The 15,821-nt window shown below is 41.3% G+C and overlaps 1 protein-coding gene across 5 annotated transcripts in view; it reads left to right on the forward strand.

Moving 5' to 3' along the window:
- Window positions 1–13,370, forward strand: part of LOC144942337 (CUGBP Elav-like family member 1) — a 55,281-nt gene extending 41,911 nt beyond the window's left edge. For 4 of the 5 annotated variants that reach the window (XM_078869147.1, XM_078869144.1, XM_078869146.1 and 1 more), the window contains one exon: window positions 543–13,370. In XM_078869147.1, the coding sequence (XP_078725273.1) occupies window positions 543–670 (128 nt within the window). In that variant the 3' untranslated portion in view covers window positions 671–13,370. The remainder of the gene's footprint in view (window positions 1–542) is intronic. The other variant, XM_078869145.1, reaches the window with a different exon arrangement.
- Window positions 13,371–15,821: the final 2,451 nt, after the last annotated feature.

A 15,821-nucleotide genomic window follows, 5' to 3' on the forward strand; every position in this document is an offset into this window, starting at 1 on the left:
GATCTTGTGTGGTGTATAAACATCAGCATTGGCGACCGGGTGTGGTGCTGGTCACCCCCCGTTCCCCTCGTGTGCCTTACCGACCTTAAGAGGTGCCCGCTAATGGCACTTGCTCCAAGCAGCCTGCTGAAGGCTTTGAGGGTAATCTTGATCTTTGTCTTTTGTATGTAGACTTCAGTATTTTTTCATGATTTTTTTCACGTGTTTGTTCTACATCTGCAGTCGGTGGTTTTGTTTTTGTTGGCGATTCTACCCCCCTGAATCCTGGCTTACAGAAGTATAACTTTAAGAGGTTTAACTGTAGGTTAGTACTGTTGACTGATATCTACTTTACAAGAATGGTGGTGTTTTAGCAGGAAAACATTTCAAATGAGGCGAAAAATTACAACAAAGCATCAGGGTGCCAAGCATTTAAATACTTCGCGTATATTCAAGTTTTCATGACGGAGACATTGAATCTAAATGCTTATCTGCATTCGTTTATTCATTGTAAATTTTTAGCTGTACCCTTTTTGTTAACCACGCGTGCGTATTTTTAACAGGTTTTGTGAGCTACGATAATCCAATCTCGGCTCAAGCTGCCATCCAAGCCATGAACGGCTTTCAGATTGGCACCAAGCGTCTCAAAGTACAGCTCAAGCGCTCCAAGAATGACAGCAAGCCCTACTGACGGGGCATGTGCTTGCCCGGGTAAGTGTGCTCAGCACCTTTGGCGCCACGGTGGCGAGTTGTTAACTACCTCGCCTGGTATACAGGAGGTCGTGGGTTCGATTCTGACCCTGACACCTCCTATATTTGGAGTTTGCATGTTCTCCCTGTGGTCGCGTGGATTTTTCTCCGGGTCTTCCGGTATTTCCCCTCCACATTTAGAATCAACATGCGTTTTGGGTATTTCGCTGCTCTAAGTTTCCACGTGATAAGTCACTTCGTTGAGCTATCGTTTGTGGCCAGGTCGCTTCTTAGGAAGAGCTTTTTAGCTCAGTGGGCCTTACCTGGTAAAAAAAAAAACAGTTTATAAACTTGGTGCCAAAACCGTTGCGTGCACATTGTCACAACAACAAAACTTTAGTTAAAAAAAAATGATTGATTATAAATTGGAGTGGCTGGGAAAAAAACATTTGAGCAAAACAATGCCAAAAGATTGCATTTAAATGTTTATAATGGTTTATTTTAACTCTTCATCTGGGTAATGGTGGAAATTTACTGTGCGGCCTGCTGACTGTTGACACAACACAATATTTAATTTTCAACTTAAAAAGACCACAATTTGTGCACGTCATCATTGACACGAAAAGTTTATCAAAACTATATTTGTTCTGAATTGTTTACAAACAAAGTAAAGCATTCCTGATTTGTGACCTTTAAAATCATAATTAGGTTTTACTTGAAGATTATGGGTGTAAGATGATAGTGGAGTGCTTTGTGCATTTTTCAAATGGCTTAATGACTGAATTTCCACCTTATAGAAACGATGCATCCCAGAAAGTAATTATGTACCATTTATTTAGGCATTGTCCTTGCAGCTCTGTTGCAAGAAAAATGTTTTGTTAGGACCAGGGTGTCCAAAACCTCAGTACTTGTAACCCCCGCTAACGCTGCTCCTTTCAGCATTTACCAATTTACTCCCCACTGAAATATAAATTAACTCTTTCCACATGCTGCACACACCCGATTATTTTTAAACGCAGCATACGCGATGCGCTACCCACACGTTAATTGCTTAATGCCGCCTGCGTTAATAGAGCTGATTTGAGACGAAGATTGAGATCCCCGCGACGCATACACAGCATTGACTCCTTAGCGCGTCATGTGGAATTTCTTTCACAATAGTCGGGAACGTGCAGCATGGAGCGAATTAATTTGCGTTTAAAATTGGCGGTAAATTTTTTAACGTCTGGAAAGACGTAGCGTGTGGTGGATCCTCCCGAGGACTGGGAGTTTGGGAAATCGTGCGTGAGGGTTTATTTTCCGCCTTCATATCCTTACCCCCAATGTGACCACAAGAAGGCGCTGTGGCGATGCTCCGGGAAGTCTCATTTTGTAGCTCTGAGAACTTGCCTCATTGTTGAAGCTCCTTGAAGACCTCTATACATTTCATTGTGAGGAAAAGAAACTGAGACATTGGGAGGGGGCAATGCTTTATTGAAAATTGTCAAGACTCCCCAAAGTATATTTCGAGTAGCCACATAGAATTCGCAATGTGAAAGGGCTCCCAGTGGTCTTGGTTGGGTCAAATTTCGATGACCTCTACATCTGGTGGAATAGGAGATCAGATTGAGCAAACATTTTGATCGTAGCCTCCCTTGCTGACTCACAACAAAGATGTGAGTCAAATTTCATGGAACTCGGGGTTCACGAAATATATTCTTGGTTGATTTGGTGTGGAGTGACCTCGATGGGACATGCCTTTTGATAATATCCCCTGATTGAAAAATATGCACAATTAAAAACTAGTAATTTGAAAATGTTTGGAAAATATATCCGCTTTTCAAATTGTTGACTCTTTCAAAAGCGATTGCAGCACTGCGTTTTGAATGATCATATGAGTGGCAACCTATGAATCAAAAATCTTGATGAAGAAATTTGCCTTTTTGCACTAGCTACAAGATGGATTTTTATTTATTAAGGGTAATAATGCCCACTAAAGCCCTTCTCTCCTAAGTTATATTATGGACATACTAACTGAAAGCCAAAGCATTAGTTAATTTAATTTTTGGTTTAACACGTAGACTTTCGCAACCAATATCATCCATAATAGAGGTTTTTTGGGTTAGATCGCGTAAATATATAAATGTGTCGTTAAAACTCGACCCAATCACTTGATGACCGGTTTTGTGGAACCATTTGCCATTGTTGAGCGGGATTCTACTGTATTGGAATGTTTTGCCAATACCATTCATCAGTTTGGAATGCAGGACAAAACCAAGGGTAACCGGCAAATCCCACAACACTCAGCCTCCGTTTCGACAAGATACACGAATTAAAATATTGTGTTTGCAATATGCTTGGCCACGTTTCTGCCCAAGCCTACGATCTCCCCCCCCCCCCATATTCCTAGGCAGTCCCCACCCCAAGCCAGGCTCAAAACCTGCTATGCATTCTAGATCTGACGTGATTGGATGCATTAAGCACAATGTGGGTTATGTGCGACCGAATTGTGTTTTAACCCCCTCGTTTGTAGAATAATGTAAAAAAAGCAAAGCAAGCTAAATATGGGTAACCCATGAAGACTCGCTTGTATAGCTTTGTTGACATGACACTTCCATAGGAGATTACTTGGTTTGTCTTGGATGCATATCAGTCTTGGGCGATGGGTTTCAAAACACGCTTTTATCACTTTATAGTTTATTCTTTCAACCGTTACATTCCAGTTCTCTTCTTTGTACGCTCAAATAAAGAAATGTCAATTGTAGAACCTTGCGTACAGCAGTTTCGCTATCGCAGAGAATTGATACTGGCCTCTGAAAGGATGCACCACGATTTTATTTAAGTAATAATGCTGTTTTATAATGAACTTAAAACTGCGCTCACATTGTGGTTAATGAAATGATCAACATTATACGCACATTGAACAGTAGATGGCAGACTTATACGAAAAGTTGTATTTCAGCTTGATACATCGCAAATTAAAATGAATTTGCACTTGTAACACATACGGCAATGCGCACATAATATGAACTCGGAAGCAGCACAAGTGCAAACAAATATTAAATACCTGATCGGGTGCCTGGCCAGAACTGAAGCCTGGTAGTAAAGTGTTTACGTGCAATAGAATGAGAGATTCAGTCGTAAGACAATATGAAGAAGCACTTGGTGAGGCAAGGGGTTGGTCCGAGAGAAATTCAAATGAGACAGGACAGGTGCAGCGACACGAGCTAAGTTGCGTGTTAGAAAAGAACAAATATAATTAAAACTAAGTTGCAATGCAGGACAGGTATGTGAGCAGTCAAATAGTGTTTAAAAACGAACATGGTTTCAGCTGGAGCCATTTATGAACTCAGAATTTGGAGCACCCCAAGTGATAACAAGGTTGATCTGGGGAAGGCTTTATAGTTGGTGTCACCACAAACTAATTGGTACTACAAAGCAAGTACTGTACCCTCCAGATTTTTTTTTAGGCAACAGCAACACCATTGCATGATTCCAGTGAGTATCATTAAAATGCTGCGATCAATTTGTGACCGCGGGGCATTTGAAAATGGATGCATTCTTAAAAGTATAAAAATTTGTTTAATGAAACGCTTGTGAATTGAACGCCGTCAATGACTTTCCATGTTAAATTGTGCTTATTTTTCTTATCTGGGGAATTGATAGATCATGATAATATCACTCGCATCACCAAAGCAGCACCACTGATCAGCACGGTTGGCTACGTATGGTGCAAAAGACGTTCAACATACATAGAAAGCATAGACGTAGGGGGAAGCATTTAAATAAGATTCTTATGTAAATATTTAAATGTAGGCATGGCTTACCAGCCCAGCCATAATGGCACTGCTGTGTTGTCACACTAGGACAGTGTTGGATGTACCAATGTTTGCATAAAGCCCTGCCCTTTGGTAATATATGGTGGATGATTTTAAGTTGGCATGTTGGACGAGTAGGGTGTTTGGTGATGCAGTGTTAGTGTGCCCGCTACCTACTCCAAATCTGAATCGATTAACCCTTTCCCTTTCTGAGACGTCTGCAAGTTGCAGGGTGGGTGTCCCGTTCACTGCTGAATCTCGGAATGTGCAAGCTGTATGCGTTAATTTTATTTAGAGAGGTGTAGCGCCGTTGTTTTTAAAGACATTGTACTCACGGCAGAGAACTGTAGTGACACGACCTCCCGCATGGCCTTGTGGGAGCCTCGGTCTTCAGGTCCGATAGTCTTTTTTTTCCCGATTCCATTCGTCATTGGAACAGACAAGTACGTCATTGAAATGGGATGGGAAGAAAAGCTAATGATGTACATGTACGTCAATCGGAATGGGAAACGTTAAAATTCTGAACTCTCAATTGCCAACCAGTCTCTAAGCTGGGAGGGTAATTCCTGTATAGCAAAAATGTGCAGAAGTGGTATCAGAAGCTTACATGGCAAGCTGATAGTGCAGTACAACAGCACTCGTTACACACTTCTGTAGCTTTGTTTCTGTGGAATCGCATTGTTCTTGAAAGTGTGTCTGTAAAATAAGCGTAGCTTTCGTTGAAGTATAAGTGATGACACTGAGGAGTGGAAATTGGTGGTGGAAGGCTGCTTTGTACATACAAAATGGTAAATCCATTTGAGGTCTGGATTTACCAACACAATGAAGCAGGTTTGCACGTTTAAAGCCGTGATTTAATTATTTTAATTCACACGTTAAGCATTGCAACCGTGTCTGTTGTTAAATGCTGCATATTGTTAGAATTAAATTGTGTTGGTTTGGACAGACTGATCAATCATTAAAGGTGATGAATTGTCTGGTTGTTTAAATATATGCTTCCCGTTCCAGCGATTACATGACTGACACTTGGCATGCACATGTGTACATAACGTACATATTTTTACCCGTATTGTATTACAGTTTTGTCTTTAAACAGTGGGAAATGTTTGCACGATAAAATAGTTTATAAGTTGGTAACAGTTGTGTTGTATTTAGATATTGTGCCAGATTATTTGATAGTTGAAAAGAGGAATGACTGATTTCGATAGCATGTTCTTCAAAGAAATCTGCAACGCAACAAAGATTATTTTATTCCCTGTGGATGTTTGGTTTACCGTGTTGCTTTTTTTAAATCGATGGATTATTGTTTAATGAGGTGCATATCAGGTAAAAAAACATGAGCTCTTGTAAAAATAATTCACCATTTCATGAATTGTGTCAACTTTGCGGTATTGGATGTTAACAAGTTATAATTGGCCCCATTTCGTCGATGCCCTGTTCACCTCTAAATGAATGTTTTTTTGTAACAGTTTTTCTTCATGGCAGTGTGCTTTTTAACTTTGTTCCTAATTGATTGGTATGCTAAAGTATTTGCAGTAATGCTCATGATCACGTAAAAAAGGGATACTTGAAAGTTGTGCAGGGATGCCGTTGTAAAGTGACGCTTGCGATATGACACGGTGCATGAAAGCAGGATATCGTTTGTACAGCCTTGATTTATTTTCAGCACCCATAAACATTGCTGCAGGGACACGTGGCCTGCTGAGAAATGCCATCTCGGCGCTGCCCAGTTGGATTTAATACAGCGACAGGATATCGCGTTATTAACATCACCCCGACAACTTTTTTTGTGCGCCTCAATGTTCCCCGCTGCAACAGGAGAGGCAGTGTCCTTCCAGAAGGGCAAGTTGTTTAGCGGTGGTGATTGCTTTGAGATGGAACCTCGTATATTCAACCCAAATTAACGTTTTCAAATGTGCTTGTTGAAAGATTTGACACAAATGCCACCAGTGCTGTGTTAACTTTCTTTGTGACTCGGCTGGAAGATGGCTATGCCTGAATTTTGTTTCGAAGATGGGCTTCCCCCAAATATAAGCTTACGGAGTAGCACAAAGCTATTAGATGAAATTCAAAGCCGCACAAGATGAGCACTCGTAATAAAAGATAACATTCCAAACTTAAGTTTAAAGTATATCCTTACTAAAGTGGAATGTGCCTTTTTAAACCACTATACATTGCAGTTCTAATAAAGTGAAACGATTCTACTTGGTTGTGGCAGTCCAAAATATTACGTTTTTTGTGTGGTTTTTTTCATTGTCGCTAGTCAACTCCTGCAACGGCTCACTGCCAGGTCGTACCCGTTGAGTGTTTTAATTTCTTGTTGTGTCGTTGCTTTTGTTTCCACGTAACAAATTCCCCCCCCCCCCTGTTTTTTCTCTTTTCCTGTGCAGTTTTTTTCTTCTAGATGTTGGTTGTGCCGTTAACAATCGTGTCGGTGTGACCATGTGACGTCCTCCAGCCAATCAGTCATCGTCCCGTCCCTGTCCGCTCACCTCTGATCTCCGTTCCATCGTGCTTTGGTTACGTATTTTAAGGTGTTTTTTTATATATATCGTTTAATTTAGTTACACATACAACATGAACTTCATTTTGACTGCCTTGGAATACTCGCTGGCCATCACTTGTGCCAATACAAATGTTTAAAGATGCCCATGCTTGCATTCTGCGTAAAGTGGCAACTGTATTTGCCGTAGCAACAGTACCTGCCAGGATTGTCTGTGTGATCTGCCACGTGGTTTTTTTTGTTTGCTATTTGTTCCATTTGAGCCCAATTATTCACAAAAAGGTTGTCCCATAAACCTGGTCTTTATAATGAGTGACATGCATGGAAGTTTTAATTATTATTTTTTTATCATGAAACCACCTGTAACTAGATGTGCAAATTTGTCCCCCAAAATACATGACTACCAACTCGCAACGTTTTTCTACATTTGGCACCGTGACTCGCATTATGTATAAAATACAACATTGTACAAAGGCAAAATATATGGGATGTGGAAGAAGATTGTCCTCTGAATTTAACCGCACTAGACTCTCCATTAATTGCACCTAATAGGGACAGTTTGTGTGGATGAACACGTTTTTATGGTTAATTGACTTAAGTGAAATCAAGATTTTCTTGAAGCAGACAGGGAGGAGGGAGGGTTGGGTATTCTGGGCAACGGCTGCACAAAGTAAAGGGCTGAGGAGAAGTGACGTTTCCTTTTTTTGAGTGTCTTGCAGAATAAAATTTAACTCGGCTTGACTGAAGTGCAGTTCATCGAGAGTCTACTGTATTTTGTCACGATTTTTCCTCAATAAATGTTGCTCTCTTCTGTGCTTGTTTAATGTGCCGTGACCTCTGCGGCCTCTGCTAGTCAATTTAGTACATGCCATGTCAGTGGAATCTCGATGCTTTCAATTGGGCGGTACTTTTCGTTTGTGTTGTGCATTTGTGCTCTGCAAAATGACGTAACTTCACCTTTGCGCAAACTTCACCTTTGCGCACGACCAACACGCGTTGGGAACGCGTGTAGAAGAAATCCCTCCAAAACGTGTTTTGTGCACGTGTGTTTGACAGCCAAGTTGTTTTAAAAAAAAAAAATCTATAAATGGCCCACTTAAACGCATCATATTTTGACCTGAAAGATACAATTAGAAACCGTCAACATATTAACGTTGGAGTAAATACCTTCATATATATTTTTTAGCAATTCACTCTTTATTTGGACACCGTAAGTTGCTGCCATCTGAAAGTTGTCTTTGTTGGTGTCTACTGACCAGTTACCTGGTCAGTTTATTTAATGGGAGAATCGAGCATGTGTATGTTGGTATTGTAATGGCCGAGTATAATATACGAATGGAACAAAAAAAGCGACAATGGTTCAGTCATGTTTGTGCTCCCATGTCATAGTTCGTGAGCTTGGATTCATTTCTCGTGGTTGCCTGTCAGTTTTCCCATGACTCGGGTAAATATATTTTGCACGGTGACTAAAGCTATCGCTGGACACCGTTTTAATCGCATGTTGAGTGAAAGCAGGCATTGCAATTTAAAATTTGACACTTTCAAAAGAGCTTTCGTTTCGTCATTCACTTTGCCAACGTTTTTTTGTCCCAAAGACCCCGTGTGAAAAGGGCCAAGGTTCCCCCTTATTTCTGGGTTAATTAGCATTTGACTTTTCTTTACAGTCATAAATTCTTTTGCGGTGCGTTTGTGCAAACCTTTTGTACCGAAGCAAGAAAATAATTTAAACATTTCTCGTGGCCATCACCTGCTAGGCTTTCGATCAGTTTGGTAACACGTAGAAAGTTCGTGTGCTTGGACCGAATTTGGCCGATCATTGCAAACGTTGTCTTTGGGAAGCACGTACTGACGGCAGGCCTCCAGTGTGTGTGTTACCTTGTGGTCTGGTGACTTCAACACATGGTTACAATTCAGTTGCGTAAAAGACACAGGCTCCTGTTACCACCTTGGCAGTATTGACTACCATAATTTGGAGAAGTCCAATGTTTCCACTTAAACTTGAGTGGACGCAAGTAAATTAAATTGAGTTTCATGGTTAAGAAGACCGGTTGACTGCTATTCTTTTGGAAGTTATTAGTGACTGAATTGGGGCCTTCTGTTGTGAGAATCCTGAAAACACTGTTTATACGCACGTATTATTTTCTGGCCATCACTGTTTTGATTGTCTTGATATCCTGTGAAAAATGATGGTTTATAGGCTGAAGGAACTGCAGCTTTAAACGTTAACGTTGATGCGAAGCAGTTGCGCTTTTGGAGGCATTGAATGTTTCTTATGCTAAAGACGCTGCATTGGTAAGTCATTCCCTAACCCAAGTCTTTTGTTTGCTTTACCTGTAGAATTTTATGTTTTTTTTGTATTGGTTCCTCATGATTATTTTTGAAATGTTTTGAATTGTGGGCCAATTGAGTTGTTTTCATTGTAATTTTCTATAGTTTTTTTTACTTTCGCCACAAAGCATCTGAGTCCCAAAACCACGCCCCAAGGACTCTTGATGATAGGAATGTGAGGATCAGAAGTTTGTTAACATTTTTGCCTTGCGTGATACTTTAACATGAAATATGTTTATTAAGAAATGCTTTACAAAACACAGCGAGCCAGGCAACAGCCTGTGGGTTAGACGTGTTTTGTCATCTCATTCAGTGACATTAACGTTGATGTTATGGATCTAATTGTTTTAGTCGACGCACTGAGTTTTTTTTCTGAAATGTTTAATATTTTCTTTATTTTTTTACCTTTTCGTTTTGTGTCCATCCTATGCGATGTATAATGCAGAGTTTGAAGGGGGTGGATCTCAAACGCTGTCACACGTTAAACTTAATATTTTCAGGGACCGTTTTGGCATTGGTGGAGAAAGCAAAGTTCACCATTCACAATAAGTGTCACTGATAAGAGAAATATATTTTAGAGACTTGCCTTAATGTTACTGTGCAAGTTCACCGCAGCGGCAACTTTTTCATACCGTTTACTAACATTCTTCCTCGTGAAAAAGTTTAGTGAGCTGTGTTTTTGGATAGCGTATCAGTCTCGTAGGGCCCCCTCTACTCTGGTCTCCCTATTCTTAAGGCCACAATCCACGCCATTTACTTGACCTGTTATTGTAGTTAACGTCCTTTGGTCGTGTAAATGCTAGTACCCGTAGTACGAGCGTTTTCGAATTGATACGAATTGCTCTCGCCGTGAGATGGCAATCGTACTCCAGTCGCCCCCGCTAAAAGAGAGTCTCGGGCAGTCAATTGGCTACAGCTTTTTTTGGGTTAGATCGCGTAAATATAAATGCGTCATTAAACCCGCCACCACCCGACACAGCCAATTAGTAAGGTTTGTCATGGTAAAAAAACATACCAATTCGTTACTTGTAGAGCACACCGGTCTGTTTGGAGAGTAAACCCACAACATTTACAATTCGAGTACTTTACTGTGACTTTACACTCCAACGAATTGGCACGTTTTGCTTACCTTACTTATTGGTTATGTCGGGTGGTAGTGGGTTTATCGACGCATTTATTTACGCGATCTAACCTAAAAAACACCTCGTGGATAATATTGGTCGCGAAAGACCTACTGCGTGTTCAAGTCATTCAGGTTTCGTGCGGTTTTTTAAGATGCACGGTCAAGAAAACCATTCCCACGTATATCTTTTGGGGAAGGGCTTTACACTCGTGGGTGAGCTACACCGGTGCACAATGCCACATACTCTGCATTGGTTTCCCAGTATCTTTAACTCCTAGCTTACATTCACTGGTGCTATTTTTTTGCACACTAAATTCCTGTATCGGACAATGACAGTAAAATAATTTCTCATCCATGCCCTATGTCCAGTACAAATGTTGAAAATCACTGGACCCCTCCCAGTTGGCCAAAATCGGGTCCCCCCCCCACTTTTTTTTACCATGATGATAAGGTGAAAATTAATAAAACATTGAGCGCCTATTAAAATGCAACCTTAAATTTTAAGTTTGCATCGATTACTATAGCTCCAGGTAAGCTTTTTCTTTTTGCAAGCGGGGTGACCTATTGTGGGCCATGACAATTAAGGGAAATATTCTTATAAATGCATGATGGACCATGATGAAAGGTGAAAATGAGCTGTAGAGAGACTGGACAATTAGCAATCGGAGACGTTATTTGTGTATAGGATGACTGGATAAGAACTTTGTATTTTGCAAACTCATGAATTTGACTTATTAAGTACAGGTTTCCCTCGCTTTATGCAGTAGATGCGTTCCAAAATAAAAAGGGGGGGGCAAAATTAAAACGCAAGAGACAGCTTGCATGCCCGAGGAGTAGCGGGCAATGCAGTACGCAAACAATCCTGTCGTACGTCTGGCCGGTGAGTGAATTCCAACCACTTGAACAGCAAATTTTACGGTAGAAATGGGTTTGCCACATACATGCAGCGTGAAATCGCACAAACCGGAAGCCGCGTAAAGCGAGGGGAAACAGTCGATTAGAGAGGGACATCGCCTCCCAATAATTTCTAGCCATGCTGTTCTTACAAGTTCACTTGAAGGAGTGAAGCCCCATCCACTTGTACACGGGAGTATCTTTGTGCATTAGCCAATGACGGTTCTGGGGATGTAAGTCCGAAAGCGTTCTGGAAAAGAAACCACCATTGTCACAACGCTAAATGTATTTTATTCCTTTAAACAGTTGACGAAAGGGAATGCATTTTAGCATGGCGTGTAGTGCATTATATAACCACGGATCCATTTAATAATAATGTACAGATATTTGAAATCCATTATTGCTATGTTTGTTATGGCGATCGTTTGACCATACGTTGCCAGGCTTGGACAGTGCTGGTTTTTGTGGAGAGGGGGGGGGATGCCCCAGGACTGCTTGTATTGGGGGTGGGGTATTCTAGTTTTATAGCATCAATATTAGCATTGCACCAATATCAGAATTGCACCAATTTAATGCTGGCCTCAAATGTGTTTTTGTACAATTTCATTACGTTCTTCCAGTTAAGACTTCAAAGGTGTTTTTTTAAAATTAAATATTACATTATTTTCAATAGCCCAACCACCACCCAAAATTTAGCCACCATCGGGTAAAATACGGAGGGCTGGGGGGGGAGTTGCGAGTGGACGTTTTTTGGAGGCGAGTGAAAATGCCAATGAAGGAATTTGTATACATCGATACGGTACGTATGTTGCAAGCCTGATTTCTTTTGTTTGTGCTTTTTAACAAATCAAAATATTTAAAATGGGATTTGTCTAAGAAATGCGGTATTGCCAGTACGCTTTTGTTATCTTTTTTTGCTGCACAAGTTTATCTCGCATTGACACGCAAATTTGCAAAAATCAAAACTAACTTTTCTACAAATAACGCCACCGCGTAAACCACCGCCGCCTCCCATCGACTCCTTCCAATTTAACATTGAACTTTTTTTAGAACAATTCCGTATTTTATTTGGATATGTTCCTTTAAAGAGATGTACCGAATCTCCTTAAACCTTGACAGAAGTGTGGCATTAAATAATTTATAGATTTCATTTTTTCCCCCCTTGCCTGTCATACTCAAAGTTTATGTTTATAGTGCTTCAAACTTCTGTGCGCCTTTTGGTCCTACTACTCTCAGATTGCAAACATGTGGCTCTCCTCTCGGAGCCCAAACGCAAGATGTTCCCCCGAAAATTTCAAGACGCGTACTTTGATTTAAGAGTGTAAGCTGTTGAGCTCAGACATGCTTAGGATTTGAGTAGATATAATCGCTTGTGTGTCCTATTGCTTTCTTTTTTTGCGTTGGTGCCAACAAGATCCACGTGATCTGTCTAATGGTTTAGTACGTCAGGCATTTAAGATTGCAGGTCATAGCCACATGGTTGGTGTGCAGATCTTTTGTTCTGTTATCGATGTGTTTTTAATTTGAGGATTAGTATATTTAATGTTTTGGAAGACCGAAATTTCTGTCCTTATTTTGAACTGAAAGCGATGCATGTCTTAACAGGTCATAATGTATCGAATTACCATTGCTTAAGAATTAAACATTGTTCTGACGTCTATACTCAAGGAAAAGTCTCCCCCTATTTATACCCGATCATAAATTGTCCATAAGTAACAAAGCATTGGCTTTTAAAATTACTACGATGTAATTATAAGCCCCTTGCCTTGACCACTGAAATTAAATCTCGTTTATATTAAAATCAAGACTTTACATTTTAAGCAAAACAGGTTCCAAGCGATTGAATAGCAAGGTACTAAGAAATCTACTGTATACATGAAAATGCGTTTTTTCCTGCATTGTGCATCTTTGTTGATTGTTATATTCCAACCACCAACCTTCATCCCATTCCCCCAAACCTTTCCTTTCACTTAAATAACGTCGGTTTTGTGTGTACGATTTGTTATTTGGAAGAAGGAAAAAAACTTTAAAGAAATAAACGTCAAACTTGTGTAGTTTGCTAGCTTGTCCTTCGGTCTGTGCGGGTTGCCTCGTTTGTCTCTTTTTCGCTTTGATGGCTTTTCACAAAAGTGTTGTGTGTGTGTGCAAAAACACCCGTAACTCGAATTTTGACCACGCGATAATGCAATCACCTGAAACAAATCCATAGCTATGTACGTGTGTGTGCACAAATACAAATATAGCCCCCGTTTAGCCTAAACAGACTTGTAGGGGAAAGTGCTGTTAGCGAGCACCTATTGAAGGTCGGCACTGCACACGAGAGGGTGGGTGGCCAGGACCACTCCCGGTCGCCTTCGTCTCCCCCAGTGGCAATGTTTACACACCGCACTAGCTACTCATTTGAGTCTGAGTCGACTTAGTGGAGCCTCAGGACCGATTCACACACTCGTCACTGGTGTTGGCCGTGGACGGGAATATAACTGGAGCGGCTGGGTTCGTAGTGCGGCGCGCTACGTACCCGGCAATGATGCAAAAATCGGACGTTTGTGCACAAACATTTATACCGTAGTGATTAAAGTGATTTTCAACTGCAGTAAATGTGATGGTCTCAGGCCAGTGACTAATTACTGCACTAAAGGAGAGATGAAAAATGCCAAACCGAAGATCGGAACTTCCGTACAACCATCGGTAAATAGAATGAGAATAAATCCTAAAACTGCGAAGTTAATTAAGGCATAATCAATGGTGGGAGCATGGAAGCGTCTAAAAGGACTTAACAAATCGTAACCCTGAGAGAAATATGAAACCATAATACTTGATACGGAATTCTACAACTGTAGTCACTTTATATGCACATCTACATTATGAAAAATGAAATGTTGCAGGCAAATACTAATTTATCATAGTTTGTGCTATGAAGAAGAGATTGCCCAAAACGTCACCTATTAAATACATTTTCTTTCGATTTAAGGTCAGTGTTACTGACGGAATGTGACCTTTTTCTGAGATGCGAATGACGTTCTGGTTATTTGACATAAGGCGGGTTGGTTTTGGGTTGGCTCTGGAGTAATAGCAATGTTGGTGGGAACCGTGATTCATCTGGATTCAACTCGACACATTCGTCCGTTCCACCGCCTTCGAAAGCAAATAATAGCTGCCCTGTGTCGAGCATTGGCTTTTATTGCAAAGAGAAAAAAAATGTTCTGAATGCTCTTTGCCCGAAACGTCGTCCGTTCTATATTTCCGTCGACGTATTCGCCGAGTTTTACAATAAGAGGACAGGGACTCTTCTACTTAGGAACATTCAGAGATACGAACTAACATGGCCGTATGTCCAGTTGCCTGTTCGGACCGAGAGTCGCAAGTTCAACCGCGGCGCAATAATAAATAGATGGCGGTGGTGGCATCTACATCTGCAGAACGTGAGGAATTAATGACATCTACAGGATATTATACAACTATTGAAGGGATTCCCCGTGTTTGGTGTGCATGCCGAACAACATGTTTGGAATCGACAGGAGTAAAGTTGGACTTGAACAAATCGACTTACGAACAGACCTCTGGAACCTAACTCGTTTATAAGTCGAGTCCCTGTATCTATAATATTAGGCCAGTCAGTAATGACCGCACTGCACGAAACAATGAATGGCAGTCTATTCCCGTCTCGGCGAAATTCCATATCGGGATGTTGCTACTACTGCCAATATTGCTGTGTGTAATCCTAATCGATTGCGGGTAATATTCGAATTTGGCAGATATTGAGAATACGTTTTTTTTTATCTTGGAGAAATCAAATTAAATGTGAAGCTCTTTTTCACTTATGTTCAGTAGAGGCATGGGTTCAGAAAGTTAAAGACCAAATAGTATATAAAAAATATCTAACTATAAATAAATATTCTAAAACGAAGTTTTTTTTTAACCAAATAAGGCCTACCGAGCTATAGAGCTCTTTTTTCAGAAGACTATCACAAATGATAGCTCAACGAAGTGGCTTTTCATCCCGTGCAAATTTATTGCAGCCGCGGCACACAATGGCTTGCACTCGCCACAGAGCATCTGTAACGTTGTGTAGCAGCCTTTATTAGTTATTACACTCGCGGTAATAATCGGGGTGGCCGCTGGCTTCGAGCCGTGAACGTCTTACAGCAAGCGGCGAACGCCCTCCCGGTTCGGCCACTTGACCGCCAGAGGGCTTTTAAAGCCGTGCCAGCACCACCCCTTGGGAAGAAACCAAAAATCAGCAGCTGCTCATCAGGCAGAGGCACCGCTTGGGATTTCTGGCGTGGCTGTTTGCACCCCAACCAACCCACTCATCCCACTACCCCGCTCACCCCACCACCCCGCTCACCCCACCACCGCACTCACCCCACCACCCCACTCACCCCGCTCACCCCACCACCCCACTCACCCCACCAACCCACTCACCCCACCACCCCGCTCACCCCACCTCCCCACTCACCCCACCATCCCACCACCCCACTCACCCCACCATCCCACTCACCCAACT

This window comes from Lampetra fluviatilis, chromosome 27, assembly GCF_964198595.1.
Source record: "Lampetra fluviatilis chromosome 27, kcLamFluv1.1, whole genome shotgun sequence".
NCBI lineage: Eukaryota > Metazoa > Chordata > Hyperoartia > Petromyzontiformes > Petromyzontidae > Lampetra > Lampetra fluviatilis.